This window comes from Polypterus senegalus, chromosome 6 (assembly GCF_016835505.1).
Source record: "Polypterus senegalus isolate Bchr_013 chromosome 6, ASM1683550v1, whole genome shotgun sequence".
NCBI classification, from domain to species: Eukaryota; Metazoa; Chordata; class Cladistia; order Polypteriformes; family Polypteridae; genus Polypterus; species Polypterus senegalus.
In genome coordinates, this window is record NC_053159.1 from 61,899,461 (window position 1) to 61,924,900 (window position 25,440).

General features: G+C 38.4%; 1 protein-coding gene across 6 annotated transcripts in view; it reads left to right on the plus strand.

Annotated features, from left to right (window-relative positions):
- Positions 1-25,440, plus strand: part of prdm16 (PR domain containing 16) — a 427,363-nt gene that overhangs the window by 192,417 nt on the left and 209,506 nt on the right. For 5 of the 6 annotated variants that reach the window (XM_039756090.1, XM_039756088.1, XM_039756093.1 and 2 more), the window contains exon 3: positions 17,200-17,250. In XM_039756090.1, coding sequence (XP_039612024.1) covers positions 17,200-17,250 — 51 coding nt within the window. The remainder of the gene's footprint in view (positions 1-17,199; positions 17,251-25,440) is intronic. The other variant, XM_039756089.1, reaches the window with a different exon arrangement.

Consider the following 25,440-nt stretch of genomic DNA (forward strand, 5'->3'; position numbering starts at 1 on the left):
ATCCTGAGGGGGTTTGTCATGTGTTGGGGGCCGCAACGCGCTGTATCAGTGCATGGTCCTAACCGCTATTCTAATCAGCACAACAGTTTATTTATTATAAGACAATTCTTGCATGTGTAAGGCTGTTACACAATAAACGTTTGCATCTGAAACTGATTATTTGTCTTTTTTTCTCTCCCAGTTCTTCAAATGATCAGGAAATGTGCACTCTTGCAATGCACTGGACTGTAAACTGTGACGTTCAAATGTCTGGCAAAGTAGCCTTTCTACTTAATAAATACAACAGAAGACATAGAGAGTGCCAGATTAAAAAAAAAAAAAGTAGCTAAGTTTCGGGTACATTCTCCTTTCCGTTTTTGCCATATAGCACGATTCCAAACATTCCTTGCAATTCCACTGTAATGGGAATGTGTGTCTAAAAGCTAGAGCAACAGTTTGCAGAGCTGTCTCTTACTGCTTAGCGTGCATTCTTACTGAAGGGGCACACCTGTGCAAGTCTGCCCTGCTTCCACATCAGACAGACATCAGCATAGCCCTAATGATATACCTGATAACATTGTTCTAGCCTGTTTGCTGACCGGAAAAGTAATTGTGCTGGAAAACCAAGGCTTATGCATTTGAAGAATATTAGCATTTTTGCTTAAGTTCCAATTCACTGGTGGTTGGAGAGGCAAATGCAGGTGGTGTGTCATATTTATTCATTAATCTATCCATTTTGTACCCATCTTATTCATTTTTCAGGCCCCCAGGCTGCATCAAATACTCATTATTTCTAAGGAATACATTGTAACATACTGTACATACTTTACTGGAATACTGTAACATACATAACATACTGTATGCAAAACTGATATTGTTGTACAGTTTTTTTATTTATTTTTTTATGTCTATGAGTAATCTCTAGAAATATTCTCTATAATATTGTTGTATAGTCTCAGCTTGAATTCAGCAATAGCAGGTTTCAAAAGAGGACACCTTGTTGTAGATCTTTTTCTGTACTCATCAGAAAGCACATAAAATGAATCTTTGTTGTAAAAAAGTAAACAGTTCAATGTTTGATGAAATGCAAGAAATCAATTGTTTACCTTTCATAATTTTACATTTTAAAACAATCTGTGAAAGAATATTATATCAAAAGTCCAGAGTGCGTTCATCCATTCAACGTCTTCCTATTGTTACTCTGCCCTGAAGGAGGTTTTCCTGCTGTTCTTTAGCCCATCATCATCCTCTGGACCCAAGGTGTGTTAATGCAAAGCTTAGCTTGCTGATTTCAGCAGTTTTTAAAAATACAAACAATCTGCAGACAGGCAGACTTTTTATATTAGATAGGCTTCATTTCTATCAGTCCCAGCATTGCAGTGCTCTGAATGCCTCTGTTTGCTTTTCTGCTATTTTTTTCTTCCAGTTTATTTCTCTTTAAATAGGGCTCATTTTACAGTTAAGAAATTGGGCTGTAGCTCACCATTCATCTCAGGCCAATGTCACTTGAAACAGCAGAACGCATTCCTTTCCAGTTATGCTCCCAGCAAACATTTTTATTTTCAGTTAGCGCAAGAAGAATTGCTAATTTGCTGCAGCCGGACAAGCCTGACGTCTCAATCTGCAAAGTGTCAACTCTGTGAAAGGAAGCGTTTCACACTGCCCTGAAGAACGGGGCAGCCCATAGAAGTCTGTGAGGGCAGTGGGCCCAGCAAGCAGATTGACTGTCCGGGATGCTAAATTACTCACACAAAATGCGCATTGTCTGGCGTGCCAGCAACAGAGCACGATCTCGCATTGGGAGGTGGAAAACTGCAGAGATTAGAGCAATTTGTTAGCCTTGGCTTGCCGTCTGTATATAGTATGGTGAGCTTTGATGGAAAAAAAGCATATGGCATTGCCATGTGAGGCCTGTATGTCTGTCAGACTTAGAGAATGTCTTCTGTGCCTTACATGCTTTCCTTATCCTATTTTAATCTGAAATCATAATGCTGTGTATCTGAGCTGGACACAAGAAGAAATCTCCAATAAGTTCTCATTCCAGAGTAAGGTGTATTTCTGTACTGCAAAGGGTGCTGGAAGTACCTGATCTATATAAAAGGAGGCACAGTGGAGTCGGGTTTTTTCAATACTATGTGAGCCTGTGTAACACTGGAGTTTTGGTAGTTTTTTTTCTTTTGCAATTCATCTAGATATCTAAATGTTCTCGCTGATAACAGAGTTCCCTTCCGGTGTAGCCAAGTTCCTTGTGTGTGATTTTATCAATTAGAAAGCTTTGTGCTGACACAGCAACAAAACATTATCTTGTTCTAATAAAGTCATTTGCAATACACTGAACATCAGTCTCCTGAGTAAACACACAGATGGCATCTGTTGACAGAGTACATGAGCCTCTGTTGTCTCCTGTGTATTCAGACAGCCTTTTAATTGAATGCTTCAATTAAGCTAATTATTCAGGTTGCCAACAACATGATGAGGCTGTCACGTGGGCACAAGCAGATATGCACACACTCAAGCAACAACTAAACTGAGAAGCGTATTTTTAACAAATTCTTTCACAATAATCATGAAGAAGGTAATAAACTAGACTAAAATGGTACATTAAAATGGTACTAGGAGACTTTTTTGGACTAAAAGTAGCATGGAGTAGTTCAAACAGGACTGTGAGATACTGGTAAACAACTAAAATTATGGCATGGCAATCCTTCATTATGCACAATTCCAAGTGCTATGTGAGTCTCAAACATTGGAAAAATTCAATCAAACAAAGGGCAATAATTGATTATCTGTGTTAGAGATATGGCTGACTGCCCAGTCTGTCAAAATTAGCGGTTTGTGTTTAACGTGATTTTCTTTTTTAACAAAATTCAAAACAACGAACAGTAAGATCAATTAACAAAAACATTTAATCCTATCCCAAAAGTTACAAGTTCACAAGATATGGAGGTGGATGAGCCTATGGTGTTCTGCATAATAGACTGTCTGTCAGGCAGACTGCAGTTTGGGAGACTCAGTGAATGTAAGCAACACCGGAGCAAGGAACAGTTCTGTCTCCTTTTCTCTTTACTCGGTACACTTCTGACTACAAATATAACACCAGGTCATGTCACTTGCAGAAATTCCTAGTTGATTCACACTTACAGGGCCAAATTCCTTCCAGGGAAAAAATCTATCTATCTATCTATCTATCTATCTATCTATCTATCTATCTATCTGTCTATCTATCTATCTAGATACTTAAATATATTGACTTCCAAAACCTTTTTACCTGAGTACTATAACTTCCACATGTTAACAACTTTTTAAATAGACACCGATCATGTGAGTTTGTATTTATATTTGCATCTGGTCTGGTATAACTGTGATGGTGTGTTATTATTTCTTTCAGTAAACTCAGTGAAGTACTTGTGCAGAAGTAAGGTGAGAGATATGGGTCTAATGGACACAGTAGATGGTCATTATCAATAGCCTCATTAGTCATCGGCTTTCGGTATTTATGTTGTGGCTGATGGGTTATTTCATAATGTTGGGAATGACCAGCAAAAGGCAAATGGCAGATAAAATAAAAGAAGATAGACATATCATCATTACAAAGGTAAAGCTGTTTCCGATATTGAAAGATGAATTCTAAGCATTTGAACAATGATATTTCTCCATGTCACAAAAAGCACCATCTCAGTATTTTTTGTTTTATTTTCCCTTGGTATTGACACCACTAAAATAAATGGATGCATGCTGCATTAATCAGTGTCTCTAAATTGTCTAAAATGCAAGTCTGTGTGCATATTATGTGTGACTGTGCCCAATGATGAACTGGCAATTGATTCAGGGATGGTTTATGACTTGTTCCCGCTCTCCATGTAATAAAGCACGTTCAGATAATGAAAGGCTGAATGCATGGATGATGTTAAAATAATTTATTGGCCAAGTTTTACTATATTGTATTCCTTAATACTGATATCACAAAGAGCAATCTATCCATTTTCTCACCTAGTAAGGTTCCAAAGGCTAGCCTTGGTATCATAAATAAAGAAATCATCATTACTGGAGACAGGAGTCTACCTGACCATTTTAGAATCACCAGTCAACCTAAGCTGTAAATAAGTAAATTAGTGAGTAAATTAGTTAGACAAAGGGGGTCATAAGTATAATGATGTTGTAGTTAAGAGCATGACCTTGCAGAAATGTGTTCACTAACTGGTGTGCCAGTAATAAACATACAGTGCATTCATAAAAACTTATTCAATTTGTTCACATTTTGTTATGTTGCAGCCTCATGCTGAAATCATTAAAATTCATTGTTTGCCTCACATCAAGTAACACTTAATACCCAGAACGACAAAGCTCAAAAAGAATTTATGAAAGTTTTGCAAATTCATTAAAAATAAAAAGTGAAATACCCCATTGACACAAGTATTCAAACCCTTTGCTATAACACATATGGCTCAGGTGCATCCTATTGTATTGGTCATTGTTGGTCAATTGGACATGATTAGGAAAGTCACACATCTGTCTATATAAGGTTTAATGACTGACAACATGTATTTGAACAACAACCAAGCCATGAGATCAAATGAATTGCCTGCAGAGCCAGGATTATGTCAAGACACAGATCTGCATGAGGCCACACAAAGTTCTGCAGCATTGAAGGTTTCCAAAAGCACAGTGGTCTCTATAATTCTTAAATGGAAGAAGTTTGGAACAACCATAACACATAACTTCCTAGAGCTGTTCACCTAGCCAAACTGAGCAAAGAGTAAAGAAGGACCATGTGACAGATTTGACCAAGAACCCGATTATCATTCTGGCTGATCTCCAGAGAACCTATGTGGAAATGGAAATAACTTTCAGAAGGACAACCATCATTTTAACACCTCACCAATCTGGGCTTTATGGCAACCTGGACAATACCATTCCATCAGTGGAGCATAGTAGTGGCAACATTCTGCTGTGGGGTTGTTTTTCAGGGTCTGGGCCCGGGAGACTACACACAGTCAAGGGAAAGCTTAATGGCATAAAATACAGAGATATCCTTAATTAAATCCTGCTCCAGACAGCTCTGGACATCAGACTGTTTCAAGGATATATCTTACTTCAAGACAATGATGCTAAGGACAGACAACTCAGGAATGGCTTAGGGTCAACTCTGTGAATGTCTTTGAGTGACCCAGCCCAAACCTAGACTTGAATCAAATCGAACATCTTTGGAGAGTCTTGAAAATACCTGTCCACCAATGGTCTCCATCCAACCTGACAGAGGTTAAGAAGGTCAACAGAGAAGAATGACAGTAAATATCCAAATCCACGTATGTGAAGCATGAAGCTTTTTGCTTTAAACCAAAGAAGACCCTGAGCTGAAGTCATTGCCAAAGGCACTTCAACTAAGTACTGAGTGAGGGCGTATGCTTGCAGATGCTGCTGGTCTATACTTGTGCATGTACTTTATGTAATTCTAGAGGATTACACCTTTGCCAGTGCAAGATGCTGTTGTGAAGGTGCAAAAAAAAAGATGGCAACAGTGACACAGAAGATGGTATGTGAGACCTTTAAATGTATCTCATCATTACGATGGGGAATATGCGATGCTTGCATTACCTATGCGAGAAATGGATGAAGAAAAGCACCATGAATACTTTCATATGTCAGCATTCAAGTTTGATGATTTGCTTCACCGCATTGAACCATAAATCAAATATCGAAGCATGCATATCAATCCTGTTGGAGCTGCAATGCAGCTTCCCATCACACTATTACTTTGTAATGGCCGAATCCCTGCTTCTTTTCTGTGACATTTTTCGCTTTGCATGGACATATATGTCTCAAATTTTGCTTACATTTCGCCTTGTACGTTTCCACATCCACTTTCAAGGAGCTGGTGATTTGATGCCAGCTGTTCTGACAAGCACGTTTGTCACTGTGGAGATATTGATAGTAAACAATGATGCTGATATCACGTATCAAAACTGGGACACACAGGGCTTTTAAATTGTTGCTGGTACTTCAACTCGCACACGCATCGCATTAATTTCTGACGAGATGCTCAGAGGACGCGTCTAAAGAGCGTAGGGAAAGGGTGGCAGCCATGATGCATTCACATAAATGTTCTGAGCATCAAGCATAACCTGGCTCTAAAGGGTCTGAATACTTGTGCCAATGTGATATTTCAGTTTTTCTATATTTAATAAGTTTGGAAAAAAATGCTTTGTCTAAAAATGTCTAACATTTTGGTTTTGTTTTGTCATTCTGGGTTTCTGAGTGTTGCTCGATGAGGGAAAAGAAACGATGTACAAACCAGTGTGTTTTTTCGTGTCATTCCCAAGCCTTGATAAATGGGGAGGGTTACTTCACGAAGGGCATCCAGTGTAAAATTTTGCCAGATCAATATGTGGACAACAATTTAGCACAAGGCTCCAACATAACAAAATGTGAAAAAATGAAAGGGTCAGAAACCTTTCTGAATGCACTGTATTTACACTATATACATTAGTTACTTTTCACAGATGCAACCTTTAATACAAAAGCTGCTTTTTAGAAAGTGATACAAGGTCTCGTTAACAGTCCCTTATCCCCTGTACATCAATGTTATTTTAATACATTTCTCACTTTGTGCTGCTGTGCAACTGTTCAGTGTATTGTTTTCAGTCTCCAGAGTATGGTCTGTTCTTGAATGCGTAACCTTTATTAGTTGATTCCCACTTTGTTGTTTTTTTATATTTTAATGCTGCTGTGTGCTTTCATAAGGGCCTCAAGCCAAGGCTGCATGGCCCACCATACACCCTGCCGGTGCCCTCCCTCTAAGTGGGAGGTCATTTTTCTCACTGTGTCACCTTGCCTGACAGACGCCAAGCCTGTCATGTTTAAAGAGATGATTCTGCAGCAGTGAAGGTATCAGACTGACAAATACCACCCTTCTGTCAGACAGGAATGTGTTCCCAGTCTTTGCAGCCTCCCAGTGGGAAACTGAAGACGTGTTTAGACTTCCTCTAAAAAATGAAGACAGGCATTTGTGAGCCTTCTGTAACACATTGTGTTTTAACCAGAGGAATATCTTGCGCGTAAAGGCAAGGCTTCAATAGTTCCCCTTTCACAGACAGCTAGCTTAGAACATCCACAAGTCCATATTGTGTTCATTTCAAGCACATTCAAGGAGAAAGAAGTGATTCTTAGGAGGTGTCTGATGTATGGATCCCAAGGGCAATGGTGGAAGATAGAACCGAGAGGGTCTTGTTATGCACAGCAGCTTGATGTATGATGCATGATTAAAAATGTTTTAAGGAAGTTAATATAGAAATGCAGATGTGCAAACCAGTTGAATCCTTGCATTAGTAGCATTTCTGTCAGTTTAAGTGGATGCTCTTCACCGCTCTTTGTTATGTAATCATGTGACAAAGACCCTATACAAATACAATTCTACAGATTTATTGTATGAAATGTATGGTGTAAACAAATATGTTTAACTCTTTACAAACCTCAGTTTCATCTTGGGGCTAACATTTTCTCACACAAATAATTGCCTGCTGAAATTGAATCTAAATGCTGATCTGCAACAGTTTCCGGTGTACACTGTGATATTTAGTCAAAGCAAAAAATGATTACTTTCACAAAGCCATTCAAACATATGGTATTCTGTAAATCAGGGTGGTTCACAAACAAGGAGGTCCAAGGCCACTTTAGGAAGCTGCAGAAATGAGGGATGTGAACGCCAGGTGACACGCACACATTTTTCCACTACCCAGCATTCCTTCATTTAATATATGACCCATTAGTGGTCTTAATAAATTTAACTGTCAGAAAAGCAAAGACCTTAATGAGACAGTGCTTATACTTTTTAAGAAAAAGACATTTGTGCAGCAACAAAGGGTGTTTTGTAAAATGTTGATGTGTTTAGCTTGGCAGCAGGTTTGTATGGATTAGCCCTTTCCTTCTAATGACACAACTTTGTAGATCTGTGGGATTTGAAGAGATTCTGCCTTCCCAAACAAAAGGAGCATTGATCAGGAGCATGCTCAGTGTAGCCATTTTAAGGGGAGTCCAGGGACTTGGGGGGGGTTCCACACTATTCACGTCTGAGTAGTCCTGTACCATTCAGGAGGCAAAAGATATCAGCAAGAGACCTGTTCGGGAAATATTTGTGTAATGATTTAAGTCAGCCTTCAAAACATAAGCCCTGGGCTCCAGAGTAACTGGTCCCATTATCCAAATTGACTGAGCGACTCTTCTGTATTCGCCACATTACATTTTATTGCAGCTACATTTTAAAATAAATTCATCCGGGCCCCTTCATGTATTACAGGGTTGCAGAGAGGTGATACTACTTCTGCCAGAGTCAGGCATGAGGTTGAAACCCACCTTGAACTGGAAGCCACTCTGTCAGTGAGAACACTAATACTGTGATGACCGCACACAGAATAGCAGTCTGATGAAAGTTTTATTTAAGGATCAGGAGAAAACAAGCTAAGGTCATTGCCAGTACGCCAAAAACATTATTTTTAACATAGCCCAAGATGTGAGGCAAAAATCAAAACAGGAAAGAACTGAGAGAAAGGGTCAAAAAGAAGATAGTCACATACACCAAGACAAATATGAAAGAAGTGCGTAACTAGGGGATCAAAAATTAATATACAGTAACAAGCAGCATGCCACATTTTGAAAGAAAAATCTGTAAACACAGACAACCAGAAAGTGCACACCGCTAACCTTTATATTGTCACCATAATCACGCCTTGCACACTCCTGGTCACCCGGCTTTGCAACTACCTGGTAGCCATGCAAAACAAAGGCACAAAATGGTGGTATCCATTAAAAAATGGCGCTCTGGAGAATGTATTCTAAATTACTGAATTCCTTGATCTCAAAAACTGCCAAAATGATATCTTAATGTTTTTTTGAGGACGAGAAATGATTAAAAAATTAAAACAGATGTCAAATTATGACAAATACACACGCCTGCACTCATTCATTCTGGCCCAATTTCAATTTGGCAGCCAATGTGGCATAAAGTTCTTTGGGATGTGGAAGGAAAACAGGGCATTTCAGGGCAAATTGATCATATTCACCTGCATTTTCCTCTGTTCGCTTGACCTACGTAATCTTAGTAATTTAACATTTTTTGTTTGTGGAAGAATTCAAATGGAAACAATCCTTGGCCTTTTGCAGCTGATTTAATGTGCACCACAGTTGTTTTTTTTTTCAAACTGCTCGCATTGTGATAGAAATATGAGGCCAAAGGTGATGTTGTAGGGTCGGGGGAGCTCTTTAATATCCAAAAAGCTTATTCCACTCATGAACCTAATATTCTGGCAGTGCCAACCATGATTTACTCCATGCAACTGTCAGGGTGACTATTAGAGCAAAATCTATAGCCCCTTGTTTACTCACTTATGATTATTACAGATCATCCTGCTAAATGGCTTATCAATAAATACTGTCTCGGTTGGCATTCAGCACTATGGTTCTGTCAATATGGAGTTGAGAGCAACAGCAGCAGCTATGGGCTGGTGGAGAAAGAGGTTTGATGAATGGCAGAGCTGTCCTCTTTAATAAATTTATATGACAGATATGAAGCATAGTGTCAGTTTCGATCTGTAGCTAATAAAACAAAGTAGCAGTATGACTGCAGACTACAAAATGAGTGATGGTCACTTTGATGGCCAGGACTCTGCAGCTACTTTCTTATTACCCCTATATTTTCCAAAGCTTCTTGATGCAGTGGAATGTGCATATTCATACCAAAATATTTTTGCCTACTTTCTGAGACTTTCATAGGCACATGTTACCCTTTCCAAATGACAAGTCCATTCTTTCAGGGCGGTATGTGTATTTATAAAAAGAGCCTTGAGGCTAATCACAAAGACAATTCCATTTTTATTTTAATTCAGTTTATTAAAAATTTATTTTAATTCAATATATGTTTAAGAATCTCAACATTGGGGTAATTAATACATAATAAAATGCTTCATCTTGACAAAATGTAAATGTTTTGTATGTGCATATGTGGGGGCACATCTTTTAATTATCCTGATTTTTTAAGCAATTACCAAAGAGAAATTTCTGAGCAGTAAGTGTTGTGTGCAGCTTATAAAAGGAGATATAAGCAGTAATGTCAACAAGACCGTACATCAAAGAAGAGGTAAAAGCAGGAAGTGAAATGACCCATACATAGTAGGCCAGCTATTAAAAACTCTAGAGAAAAGTGTATATTTTGAACAAAACTACTGAGGAATAAAAGATGAACAATAATAAAAACACCATTTGGTACATACATATCTATCTACCTGTCGACATTTTCAGCTACTAAGAAAGTTTAGGGAAAACACACATCTAAGGTTCCAGGCGGGTGTAGGGGATACGTATGTGGATTTTGGCAGCAAAGGCAAGGGTGTGGTGCAATTTAAATTATCACGCTGTCTATTTTTATCACTTGCTTAACTGTATGCTGAAGAATGAAGTAAAAGGAGGCTTGAAAAGGTTAAAAGTCATGTGTTGGGGAGAAACGAAGGAAATAATTCCAGAACAAAGTACAGCAGACTACAGAAATTGTAAAAAGACTATCTTCTGAAAATCTAAGAAGCCTCAACATGTGTATAAGTTTTGCATTCTGGGAGGTTTCTGTGACATCTCTTTTATTCAATGATAATTTCTCAAAATAGGCAAGAAGTTAGTATAGCAGGACCTTCTGAGCCAGTATACAGAATATTGGAAATGCTGAAACCCAACCAGCAGTAGCAGCAGCAGTAGTTTAAGTGGTGAATCCAGTGATTCCCAGGTGTACATTTTCAGATGTCAAAGTTAAGGTTGGGAAGTTTTGCTGAAGTCTCCAAAAACACATTTTGGTCTCACTGGCATCTAAAGCCCCAATGTGGGTATTGCTGTATTAGTCAGTGAATTTAACTATTGGTGAAGTGTATGAAGTCTAGCATAGGGCGCAAGGAGGGAACAGTCCATCGCAGGGCAAACCTACACACACACCCTAACCTTACGCTATGGCCAATTTAGTATCACATATCCACCAATTCTACATGACTGTGGGAAGAAATCAGAGCACACAGAGGAAACCTGTGCAGACCCAGGGAGAACATTCAAACTCCACAAACTGAGGACCTGTGACACAAACACAGGTCTCCTTACTGCAAGGCAGCAGCGCTACCGCTGTGGCCACTGTGCTGCCCAGGAATAGAAGTGGAAATCACAACTAATTCTGTGAAACATATTTAGAAGAGAGTTTGTATCGTACTGGTAGTGGGCAAGGAAATGTTTCTGTCAAGGGTAGTTTTAGGGTGGAGTTCTAATTGGGAAGCCTAATGCCATTTTGCTGGGATGAGAACTTTAAGAATGCAGCACACTCTATATAGCTATCTCTGTGTTTTCTGGATCTATTAGCCGGACAGAGAGTGACAGGGGCCAAATTTTAACCTGGTAGCATAGAGCATGGCATGGCAACAACACCAGAACATGATCTAAGTCTAATACAGGGCATACTCATGCATTTACTCATTCTCATTCATACAGGGCCTATGTAGCTACATCAAAGAGCAGTATGGAAAAAGTCCACAAGAACACAAAGAGACCAAGCAAATTGCATATTTACATATAAAATATATAAAGTAAGAAACAATATTTCTTTAGTATTTCTTTAGCATAAGTAAGTTTTTAGCTGCCTGCTCTAGTGTGGGTTATACATTCTTTTAGAAATTCAGTGCAAGCTCCTTCTCTGCTTCATGTCTGGTACTCAGTTGTCACATCTTTATCAGTACATTTTGAATGATCCTAAATCCTCAATTGACGTACATTTTTATGGAGAACAGCCGTTAGATTAGTTGGATTTAGTAACTTAAGTCAATTAAGAAGGGGGGCTGTCCCCCTTGGAGATCAGTCGTGGTCACAGATCGCGGTCGAGCAGGGGGCTACCCCAAAAGGCATGACACCCCTAGGCTGGTCCCTACTTGGCCTACTCCTAGAAGCGACCCTGGAAATATGTATATCATTTCTGAAGTGACAGCTTGATCCACTTCCATTATGATCTTTTTTTGAATTCATGACTTAAAAAGTTCAAAAACTGTATGCTTGTCTCAGATATATTTACAGCGGGCTCCGAGACATTGATAAGAATACAAAAAAAAAAAAAAACTAAATGAGCAGAGATTATATTTAATAATATTTTTTTAACTAGTCTTGTAAGGCCTGGCCTGTCAAATGTGACATCCGCTATCACTGTTCTCTCAATGTTTATCTTGGCAGTAACTTTATCAGATTGTTGTTCAGCTTCCTGGTATTTACAAGAAAACTATTTATCAGGAGCTTATTGTGGAAGTGAATTTTAATCAGATACATCATAGGTCTTGTTCTTGCAGTATCAACCTGATATTTTCTCAGCTTCAAAAAATGTCCATTTACAATTTTTAAAGAAAAAATAAAACAATAAGTGCTGCCTACTTTTGAAAATAAAACACCACATCTTGTAGAGGAATACATCATGGGGCATTTCAGACACCTGCTATTATTATTACTGATCCTTCTCCTTCTATATATTTCTTTCCCTTCTCTATCTGTTTTTGAGTGTCACATGTTCAAGTTTGGCATTTGTTAAAAATGTCCAAAAAATGAAATTACACAGTTTCTATTTTTTTCACTTTGAAGCATACTTGCTCTTTACATGCTTTGCTTATCCGTAATAAACAACCAGCTCTTTCCATGAAGTCGTCTACTTTCTTAAACATCATGCTTTTAGAATTCCGTACTATTAAAGAAGAAATTAAAGAAGGAAGAGCACAGTTCAGTATCTGCTAACATTGTGATATTCACACCCACCACTCATTCAAAGCCCATCCTTAACTTTTCCCAAACACACTTACAAAAGCAGCGAGGTAAGATTAAAAGCTCAAGTGTTCAGCAATGAACCTTCTTTTGTGCTTGTGGGTTCAAGGTTCCATATGAGAAGACTTTCCCAGACTTTAACTTTTGGAGAAGATAAGAAGATAAGCAGTCACGTGCTTGGTTAGGAATTTGAAATGTGACTGTACTTCTTTTCAGTTTCATCTCCTCCTCATGCTCGATTTACATTACTGGCTTTCTGCATAAACCAAATAATCATTCCAGGTGATCTTTATGGAACCTTGTCAAGCTTGTAGTGGAACTAAAAATATGCCAAAGCTGTATTTTTTTTATGAGAATGGAGCTGCTTGTACTCACTTGAAATGGATTTTTCTTGCATATAGTTTTCTTTAACTGTGGTGATTTAGAGATTTATTTATTTGAATTATTTGGGTCAATGCATTTTTACACAGTTACAGTTCACGAGTCAGATCATGGAATGGATGTTCTGCACATAAGGTTTACAGATACTGTTCATTTCTAACTTTTGTTTCTATACACTTTTAAAATACATCACAGTTTTTAAAAAATCAATTTGGCCAAAATGCATAAAATGGGATAAACGTCATTTGTGCCTTTTTCCATGGAAGGGTGGGACAGTGGCAGAGTGGTTATCACTGCTGTCCCACATCTTGAAGGTACTTGTTAATCCTGGTATTGTTGGTTTAGAGTTTGCATGTTTCCCTGTGCCTGTGTGGCTTTTCTTCTGCTACTTGAATTTTCTTACCACATCCCCAAGATTTACTTGGCAAGTTAAATGGCAACTCTTAAATGGCCCAGTATGAGTCACTGTGAATATGAATGTTTGTGGTGTGCCGTCTACTGGCTCTTCATCCAAAGCTGTGGCCCCAAATGCCTCTAAGAATGGTTACTTGGGTTGAGGTGTTCCTTCCCTGAAGGGGTAACTGTGGTTACTCCAAATGTTTCCTGCAGCTTTGCTTTCTGCAGAATTCCACCTCCATTGAAATCAATTAAAACACTGGGTTTTAAAAAATTAGTTGAACTCTAGCAAACTATTACATTGATTTAGGTTTTATTTATTTATTAGCGGTGTTACCCGGCCTCGACAACAGGCCTCAGTTATAGCATCATCAGGTAAATTGGATGTCTTAGAAGTGCTATGTAACCAAGTACATTTCTTTATGTACTTTTTAATGTTTTTTTCAAGAGGCTAATGTTATTGACAGGCAGTGTGGTGTAGTGGTCAAGGGTTTAGACCTAGGACGTCACACCCAGAGGTTGTGGATTCAAATCCTGTTACTCATATTGTGTGACCATGAGCATCAGCCTCAGCTCCATTTGGATAAATAATAAAAAGAAAACAGTTGTATCTCAAATGTTGTAAGCTGCTATGGAAAAAGCCATTAGTCAAATAATAAGTAAAAATAATATTGTTAGCTCCCTAAAGCAACTTACTGTTGTACACTCTCTATTCAGTCGTCCGTGACTAAATCATTCCTACATTAGATCAGTTCCTGCATTTCCTAGTGACTTGGCTTTTGTTGATGATGATAAAACATAATATTACAAGAAAGTGTGTTCTTTTGAATTGAAATGGATAATCAGTAGGAATAATGTGAAATTTGACTATATACTATTATTATTATTAGATGTTTACAATCTTGTTTACATCATTCACTCAACTATTTCTTTTTGCATTTGTCATCAGTTTAATGTTCAAAAGTGTATATAGTGTATTTTTTTATTTTTTGCCACACTTATAGGCAAACAATAAAGTGTTATTACTGCATCGTGTTTATTTTTTTTACAAACAGTAATTACTCTTTCAGGCTGCACATATAAGTTTTATATTGCAATGAATAAAAAAAAATGTTTTTACTTTTGGGATTGTTTTCTCTACTTCTCTAAGAGTAAGAAAATAACTACCAGTACTATGTTTTGGTGGTTTTTTAAATGATCAGGGGTTCCATATTAAAGTCCTCATATGTGAATCTAGATGTTAAGAAATTTGGAGAACAGGTGTGTTTGACATCCCCAGTCAAAGTAAGCAGACACACATATAAATGTAAACGATTTTGGAATACGCGGTGGAAATCCCCTTTCAAAGTCCATAGATGCAAGTGTGTATTTCACTGGAGTAACTCAAGGAAGACTCATTAAATTTAAACTTACGCCTTGTCTTGGCTCCAAGGATACCACTTCTACCTCTGCTTCTCTCTTCCTGCCTTTTTGCTTCTAGTGAAGAAACAGCAATGCTCACAGCCACAGCATCATGGCAGCAGCATTCAAAGTTTATAGCATGCTTACTAACCATGGAGCTTCACACCTTCCTTGATCTTTGCTGAACGTTCTCTTTCCATTTCACTCCTCACTGTGATCACATTTTTATTTTCCTGTCCAAATCACCACCTCTTCTAGTGGTGCTGTCAGTCACTTCTGCTGCATGCTTCATTTGCATAAAGTGTGCAGCACAGAGCATGTATATTAGCATGATTTTAATAAATATTGGCAAATAAAAAACTTACATGTAAGCTAATTTTTTTTATTCAATAATATCACCAAATTTCAATTAAATCAGTCAAACCATTTCTGAGATTTTTTGGGTATTTTGTTTTTCAAATATAGGGAGTGTTAGCTCCAAAATATTGATATATCAGAATGTCCTTTCTTAGCAGATACGTAATACCCTAAATGTACAATTTCAAGTTTTTAACCTAAACAGGAAGTAGTTCTTTTGTTGATGAGTCAGTGAGTCAATTTTGCATTATATACTGTATATACTGTAGATTATGAAATGTGTTCAACATTTAAATATTGCATTTACATATAATTATTGTGATGATATCAGATATTGTACATTATTCTTACTATTTTGTTACTGTTGTTATTTGTTTAACTAAATCGTTAAGATTAATTCCTAACAACCATTTTTCTTAACAGAGGTATTTTCATGCAATTTTGTAGAAGCTTGAAGTGTCCTGTAAATTCTAAAGGTTTACCTTTTCTATCTGAAATCCCTTTTCAGGACCCAGCAGTTAGCAGCTTCTTCTAGAACTGACAGTGTTTTATATGTGATTCCTGATTTTTAGAAAAGCAGTTAATGTGATATCGTGATTCACATCATACTTTTATACATAAACTTATGGCTCAGCAAGGAATATAATTTAAGAAAAAAAAAAGATACAGATTCAAAGGCTAAAAAATCACCTATTGACCATCAGATGTCATATAAGAAACCTGGTCAGTACTGGCCAACTTAGTAGACCGGCAAAGTGCTAAATTTAGGGCCAAGAAGTAAAGACTCCAGCTGTATTCTCTTTACATCTTTCATTCTCACACTTTGTATGGCTTAACTTCTTCCCTTATCTTCTGGGTCGCTCTCTTGTACTGAGGCCAGAGGGCAATAACCCACTGTCAGGCTTCTTACCTTTCATGTCACATTTGAGTTGAGTCCCACCCCATTAAGCCATCTCTTTTCTGTCATTAGCATTTGATTTGACCCTGATGACTAAGTATTTTGATCAAAGTGTGGCATAGGAAGTCAAATGTTCAACCATATGAGACACAAGAGGGAGTGAGAAAATATTCTCTTTAAAGCTAAAAGCCCTTTAAGACTGTGACCTCTCTTTAATATTAGCTGGTAATCCCAGATAACTGATGTCGATTGAGCAAACACCTCTCCCTGAAATTGTAAAAAATGAACTATGACACAAACAAGAGGCCCATTCATGAGCGAAGGTTCTTAATGAGCTTTAAAAGACATAAAATATTTCACAGGCCAGTAGATAATATTGGTAGTATTTCATTACCAAAATCTTCAAGCAGACAGCCAGAATCAATCACCTGCATGCATGCTTCCTGTTGCTGTAGTAAGCTTTTGTAGGATTTGTAGGATTTTTATATGGTCATTATTATTAATTAACTCATCATATTTTCACTGTCAAATCTTTGTAGAAAGTGCTGATAAGTAGATTTGTATGATTTCAATTTTAAAGAAAGCAAAGAAATGTCTCAGAAAAGACGGAGGAAAAAAATGTAATATCAATGATTTCGATCCAGGAGACTGGGTTTGAATCTTATCCCTCTGACACTCTGCGTGGAGATGGGTGGAAGTATGTTCTGGTATATAAGTGGGTTCTTCTCCTGGTACTCTAGAAAAACATTGGCTAACCTATTTTCAGTATTTGATACACAGATTTAGAAGAGAATCAAAGTTTTCTTCATTACTTAAGTTTGTTAGAGTTTATTCAGTCACAAAATGTGTTATGCTGGTTGTGGTTGTTTGTGCTTTTAAACATGTGCAATGCTGTCTATATTTGTACTTAAATCTATATATGCATATATTTCATACCTATCATACAATATAAGTTTCTTCTGTTTTTCTTTTAGCAGATGTTGAGTGACCATGAAATGTCACCGCAGGAGAGCTGCCTCAAGAAGGTACTAATATGATAATGTCAAATATAATTGTTGTCAACCTAAATCTTTCCATTTATTTCCAGTAAAGTTTTGCTTTCATTGTGTTATGATCTGGGCTTATAATTTTATTTATTTGTTTATTTTTTGATTGCTAATTATTTGAGTATGGTTTTTGGGGTGTCTTAGGCTAAGGGATCTAGTGGTTATATTCATGTTTTTCATTTTCTTATCGGTAATGCCATTGAGGAGACTGGTAGGCTAAGAAGCTTGCTGGGATGAGCTTCCCAATAGTCGTGTGTCATGACATCACTACTGTGACATTAAAAAAAGGCACCACACGTTTCTGGTTGTCCAAGATTAGATTCACGAAAGAAAAACCCTTTATTCACTGTTAGTTTTGAAATTACTGTTTATGACAATTTTGTGTTCTCTGTTGTGTTCAGAAACAAATTGCAATAATTTTTTTTAGCTCTAAAAGCTGGTGAAGCCATAAAAAATGTGAAGGTCACTGAGGTTCTGTTAAAATTGTTTAAGTGACAAAGGAACTGCTGGAATAAAAACATGGCTTTAATGAGCATTTGGAGCTGTAACTTTTATGTAATGTAATATACTTAATGGATTATAGTGTGTTCTTAATGTCGGCATCAAGTTCTTTGAATCATTAAAAGCTCTTTTTTGTCTGTAGTACGTTTTGATGTTTGCACCAAGGTGCTGGGATCTGTGAAGAGGGTTCTTGTATGAATCTTTATATGTGATATCTTCTGGAATCAACAATGTAAGGATTATCTGGACTTTTTAGCAGCCAGTTTACTAGAATCTATAGTTAAGTGTTACATTGTCTATTAGGCATCCTTTTCTCAGCAACAAACTGTTGCAATCTACATTCTACAAATTTATAATGAGTTCCTGAAATCAATTTTGAAATATGAGGATTTATTATGGATTGTTAGACTCTCTAATGAACCAAACAAAATCTTTAAGGGACTACATACATCTAAATTCAGCTCTTGAGGTCAAACAAAGATGAGCCATTGAGAGATCTGTTATTGAACAGAACTTGAGTCTTTTTATTCGAATGGCAATATCTGAAAATATTTCTGTTTAAAAGACCTTGTGAAAGGTATTCGGAGTTGTTAAGGTCTTCAATAAGCTGCACCACCTTTTAATGGTGCTGTTTACTGTATAGCATCTATATCAAGCACAGTAGGCCTCCTAAGACCTTTTAGGATATCTAATGATTTGTGATTTGGTGTTTGAACAAGGTGGTATATTTTCAACATTGAGCCGAGGAATGTTTATATGTTTAGATCAAGGTTAAAAGCAAGGTATCCCCACTGACTTGAGTATGGAAGACATGGTTACTAGGGTATGTTATCTTCAGTTACATAAAGCAGGGGTCTTAAAATGGTCCATTTTTTCTGCTCATTCCCTTTTGTGTTCAGAGATGAAATGCCCAAACTAGGGTTCTATTTTCTACAGAAAACAGTAGTGGTAACTGCTTCATAGAGAGCAGCTGAAGCAAACAGATGGAAAAACATTATAGTAGTTGGTATTTTACTTTAAACCAGGCTCCAAGTGGCCTGCACGACCTATTATGTGAACACATTGGTAAGATGCTTAATTGTTTTGTAACATGCTGTTGGAAAATTCAGAGATGTTCCTCTTAAGGACAGAGTTCAATATTTTGCATTGCATAGTCCTGTGGAGCACTTAGATGTTGTTTTATCCTTGTCTAAAGAAAGCTATTTGTTGGATTTATTTGCTTTGTTAGGCCTATTTTGTTATTTTATGGTTACAATTTGTTCAAGTATTGTAGCAAGAGGCAGTGATTCATGCACAACTAGAGACATTGGAAAGTGGCGATGTGATGAAAAACCTTTGTGCCATTGTGACATAAAGACAAATAAAGACACCAACATCATTCTCTTCTTATCAGCCATAGATCTATACCTGTGGCTTATTGGACTTAGTTCCTGAAAGAAAACAGTAACTTCAGATTTTCATTATAATCTGTTAATCAGAGGCTGAGATCTGGTTGTAGTTATATGTATTGCTAAGTCAGATTTTTTCAATTTTCTTTCCACACTACATTGCAAAAGTAGTGAATTTATTCCAATTGGATTGTTATGTTATTTTTATTTTCCTGAATGGTTTTTGACTAAATTTGATAAGTATGACTTTTAGCTGTGTCTGTTTGTTACAGAGTTTCCCATTTATAAGTAAATGATTAAACAAGTGGATCACCAACATGCATTTCCACTGCAGTAAAGTAAAAAGACACATGTAAAGCTACATATAGGATGTCAAATAGTGCAAGTGTGCTTTGTGTAAAGGAAATAAATTGGTCATGTGGTTTCCCTTCTACCTATGTTCATTTGTGTACAAACTGTGGGAAAAGAAGATGAATGTTAAAGGAAGGAGCCACGTTTGTCCAATTCATGCAAGTCAAGTAAGAATTTTCAGTTTGATGAGTGAAGCCCAAAAATAAAACTGAATTAAGGTGAGAAGAGCCTGTGCAGGTTGCACTGAAATGCTTAGGGCTCATGGACGTGGCTTCTATCACTCTTAGCAGATTCACACAGAGGCGTAAGAAACACTGCAGTTACAGTAGATGGTGTGGGAGATATGCTTAGCCTGGGGAAAAAAAACAACCATTCTGCTCAGATTTTGTGGATGCAACTACTTTAGTGCATCTCACATATTGGAATGTTAAATGATATTTGAAAGATAAGCAGTAATGATACCACATTTCGCTCAACTGTTACCGTTTTTGATGGCTTCTAAATATTAAAGGTCTATTGTATATACGTGTTTTCTTCATTTATTTATTGGGGCATGGCATGTCATTATACCACAAGATAGATTAAAAGGCTGGGCCTTAGCCATATGAAAATGGTAGACCAAAATTTGGTCAGTTCAGGGTTTAAAGCCCAGTAAATTGGTTCTGAGCACTGCACAAATTGTTGAATGGAATGCAACACAGATGTTTAGATAGATAATGTCCAGTTTAGGTCATCTTAATTATTAATCAACATCCTTGTTGGCTTTGAGTCTTAAGGATCAGCAATGATTTGCTTGGGACTATTATACATTGTTGGATTTATAAGTAACTGTTCAGTCTTTTCCGTCTTGTTAAAATTTTTAGTACCTTACTTAGGGCTTCAAGATAGCAGTATATTTTGTTGTTTTATAATAACTAAGGTCTACGATATATATTGATCTACAAAATCATAAGAATCTCCTACATTATCATATTATAGATTTAGTTGCTTAGTAAGTCATGTAAGTCTAAACATCGCTTACATGCTAATAATATGTAAGTGCCTACGAAGCAGTACATGTATCTTCCCATCATAAAATGTATGTTCCAAGTTAAATTTCAGTGAGCTTCTAAATTCAGTCATCTATTGCAATTATCAAATATGATCTATGAGCTGCTACCCCTTTTATAGGTTATGGTAGGTTATCCATCTATTGTAATAAGAATGAGTCTCCAGGTATCATAAAGGTTTGGGGCAGCCACCCGTATATTATTTCCCAGCTGCAAAAGTTTATGAAATATTTGAACAGAGATGTTCACAAGACTGAGTCCAAAACAGAACTGATTATTTGGAGGTAAGATGGTGTTTTAAGGGCGGGGGAAGGAAATGATGTCATCTAGTCCAGAACCGGAAGTGATGTCATCAGAGGTGCCGGAGCCAGACGTGGCATCATCAGAGGCACCGGAGCCTGGTGAGATTTCCTGGGAATGGTCTGCAAGAAACTGAGAGAGACAGTCAGCACACTCTGCCACCTCCTGGTCTGGTGTAGTATTACAGTTCCCCAGGCCCTTTAGCTGTCTCCTAAACACGCGTGTGTGACCCTATCTGTTTCCAAATTTAATTCTGTAATAGTCTAGTATGATTAATTAGCAATGAACTAAGTGATCAATCTCTAAACCGAAAGGTTACTTCATGTGGAACTCTAAAAAAGATTCCCTTCCAGTGCTTGTTTTTTGTACTTGTGACTTCTGATTTGTTTTTGATTAAAACAAAAGTTTAAGGTAAATATGTATAAATCAGTAAATAACTCTAATGATTATTCTTTCATGCATTTTCTAATCATTTTTGTCTAACTCAAAATCTCTGGGTGGTCTATTTCAGTGTTACAACTTATGACAGACAAGACAGTAGTTAAACTCTAGTGTGAAATGAGTATCTTCTTTCTGTTTTCTCTGGGCCCTCTTGCTTCCTCTCACTTCTTAAAAACATGTGTGCGTTATATTAAATGGCAACTTTATATTGGCCTGGAGTCAGTGCTTGAAGTTTGTGTGTGTGTTCTGTGATAGGCCACCCTGTCACACAGTGAAAGTTTCTATCTTATGCCCACTGCTGTTGTTGTGGGTTTGGGATCTACAGAACAAAATAATAAAAATGTAAGAAAATGAATAAATGGATACTGTAAAATAAACTACCAGTACTTTCAAAAATTAAAATACGTCAAACTGTGGTTATTATGATATATACTGCAGTGAAATGGCAAGTCAGAATTCGCCCAGCATGAGTGAGGACTGGTGCCACTCCCAAGGTGGGCTCCCCCTCTATACCCAGTATTTCCAGGATAGGCACAGCTCCCCTTGACCGTGAACTAAATTAAGTAGTTTAGAACACGGATGGAAGAATGTATTCTTGTGCACAATGTAAAGATCTGACTGAATGTTTCAATACAGCATAAAGGTTCATTATTTTGAAATAATGCCATTTGTTATTTGAGTAATCTGCAAATCTTTAGTGCTTGTAGAGAAAGTTCTGCTGGCAAATGGATTTTAATGTTGGAAACATATTTACTGTAATCCATGTGTTTTCTTAGATTGGCATCATGTTACTCTTCATTTCCAAACTGCAGCCACCAAAGTAAGTTTATGAAGTCATAAATTTACTGGGGAGTGAGCCACTGAGTTTTATGTCTAGCATGAAGAGGTTGATGAAGACAGGTAGAGAGTTCAAGAAGATGTTTAATGATCTGTGAAAGAACAATGCTGTAACACCTGTACTGTATGATGTTTGGCCATCTTAACTGAGATTAGAGCATACTAGAGCGCAGTATAAGAGAGCACCGTACTGGAATTTTATCTAACTGAAGGCAGTGGGGTAAAAAACTTTGCAGACTGGGTGACATAGTGTGCTGGGATGTATGAATTGGGATGGGGGGTAATGAGGGGACTTGGCAGGGGAGCAGGCAAGGAAGGCACAGATCTGTCACTGCGGCTTTGGTAAAATACATAAAACAAATGCTGCTAACACTTTAGTTTAGACACTGCAAAAATGCATCTATTATTAATTTATGTAACAAGACCTTAACAAAGCTTCTTTATGTATTCATAACACTTAAAAAACATTAGTAAAGTGTTTATTTATCTCTGTAATGTGACCAACTAACAAGATTTCACTTTGGAGTGGTCTGGGGTGGCTTAACTGAGACACGTTTCTCTTGATATTCCATATTTAGTGGCTGGTACCTGATAGGTGTCGAAATTCAGGAATAAAAGACTGTTTTAAGATACGTGATTCATTTTCATCTTTTGTGGATTTGAAGCTATAAATTTGCAAACTGTACCACAGATCTTCTCTTCTGTCCAGTAGTATTAGACCCACAAATCCTTCATATTAACAAGTAATTTTCCCATCATGTCAATACACCACACTGCACAGAGATGAATAACCCATTTGCTCTGGTTTTGTAAGTGTTATGAAGACCAAAAGAGTGTGTTAAGGTCTTGTTACAGAAGATTAAATGAGTAATAGATGTATTTTGTTGTACTAAAATGTTACACAAATGCCTTTTCCCTTTGTGCTTGGAAAAAGGATACACAGAAAGCCGATAGGTTATAAAAATGTCTGCCTAAACATACAGTATGTCACTGCTAACTCCACACTGAATCCACCAAGCACCCCTCTGAATCCTTCGCCACACTGGCAGCACTTTTCTATCCTAAGCCAATCCAAAACAGATTGGCATCAATGAGACCAGAATAGGTTACTTTTATAGTATTAAATATTTTGACTTTTCATGTGTGTAGCATTACTAATAGGAATTGTGTAGCACTGACATGGGTGCAGCACAGCTTGTGAATTCAGTTTTTATGTACTGATTACTTTGGGATAATTTAAGGTGTAATACAGATATGTTAAATAAATAACAGTGCTTTTTTTGGGAGGAAAATCAACTTATGTAATTTTGAATGCTGGTCGTGTCATCTGCTCTGTGCCTGCACTTTGTGAGGAGAACGATGCAAAAACAAACTGAATTGAATTCATTAATTAACTGGAAAGCAACATTTCGCTGAAAGATTACTGTATTAGACTACACATCCCAGTAGTCCCCACGTCCTTCAGATTATGCCATATCACAAGCATTCTCTGTTTCCAGTGGGTCCTGGTACAGCAATGCTTTATGTCCCTTTCCTTGCAGGGGTTTGATTCTTAGTTTCATAGTAACCATTGTCACAAGAACGAGACATGAACAGATAAAGAGTTGGGGCAGCCACCTGTATATTATGGTATCCTGGCTGCAAAATCGTTTTTTCTTATAGAAATACAGCACTGAAGTGCTTACAACAGAGTCCAAAACAAGACTGACACAGAAGGGAAAAGGGAAGGCTTTTAAAGGGGGAGACAGGAAGTGAGGTCATAAGGGTCGGGCACGTGTTCATCGTTCATTGGTTTAGTCCCGGATGTGACATCAGGGGGGCCGGAGCTGGCAAGGTCTGTCTCCATTGGCTCGGTCCCAGAAGTGACGTCCAGAGAGACAGGTGGAACCTCCCGGGTTAGGTCTACAGGGAAGTGAGAAAGAGAGTTAGTGCGCTCTGCCACATCCCGGCATGGCTCAGAACTGCCTTCACTCGAGCCCTTTAGCTGCCTCCCATGCGCGCGTGTGTGACAAGGCCCCCCCCTCAGCCCAGACCCGTCGGGTCGGGCGACCCTAACCGAGAGGTCGTAAACCCGAGAGAGAGCATCGGCGTTGGCATGGAGAGCACCCGGCGATGAGCGAGCGAAAACTTGTACGGCTGCAGGTCAAGAAACCACCGGGTGACCCGCGGATTCGACTCCTTGTGCAGGGCCATCCACTGTAGAGGTGCATGGTCCGTGACAAGGGTGAACTCACGGCCCAACAGGTAGTACCTCAGCTGAGTGATCGCCCATTTAATCGCCAGAGCCTCCCTCTCCACCGCCGCATACCTGGTCTCCCGGTCCAACAGTTTCCGGCTCAGGAACATGACGGGGTGTTCGACACCATCGACACTTTGGCTCAGCACGGCTCCCAGGCCTGTGTCCGAAGCGTCCGTCTGGAGGATGAAAGGCAAAGAAAAGTTAGGTGCCATCAAAATAGGTGCGGACGTAAGGGCCTTCTTCAAGTCACCAAATGCAGTGTCTGTTTTTGCAGTCCATACCACAATGTTCGGGGCCCTCTTCTTTGTTAAATCAGTCAAGGGCGCCGCTTTCTCCGAAAACCGGGGTACAAACCGGCGGTAGTACCCGCTAACCGAAAGGCTTGGACCTGCCGCTTGGTTCATGGACGGGCCATTTCAGAATGGCATCAATTTTGGAGCACTGTGGCCTTACGGTACCCCGACCCACCAGGTAGCCTAAATATTTGGCCTCGCTTAATCCAAAGAAACATTTCTTGGGATTAATCCGAGCCCGCCTCACCAAGTGTCCGTAATACCGCTTGGACATGCTGTAGGTGTTCCTTCCATGTGCTGGAATAGATGACCACGTCATCTAGGTAGGCAGCACTGTATGAGTTATGAGGCCGAAGCACTTTGTCCACCAGGCGCTGAAAGGTTGCTGGAGCCCGTGTAACCCAAATGGAAGGACACGATACTGCCAGTGTCCGCTAGGGGTACTAAGCGCGTTTTTCCTTGGAGTCCGTTAAAGGAACCTGCCAGTCCCTTTTGTCATGTCAAGTGTGGTCAGGTATTGAGCCTGTCCAAGCCTCTCGAGGAGGTCGTCCACGCGTGGCATTGGATAGGCATCAAATTGGGAGACTTGGTTAAGCCGGCGGAAGTCATTGCAGAACCTCCAACTCCCGTCAGGCTTACCGACGAGCACAATGGGGCTGGACCAGGGACTATAACTCTCCTCAATTACACCTAGTTCCAGCATGCGCTTGATCTCAAGCTCCACTTCAGCCTTTTTTGCCTCGGGAAGACGGTAGGCGTTCTCGGACAAC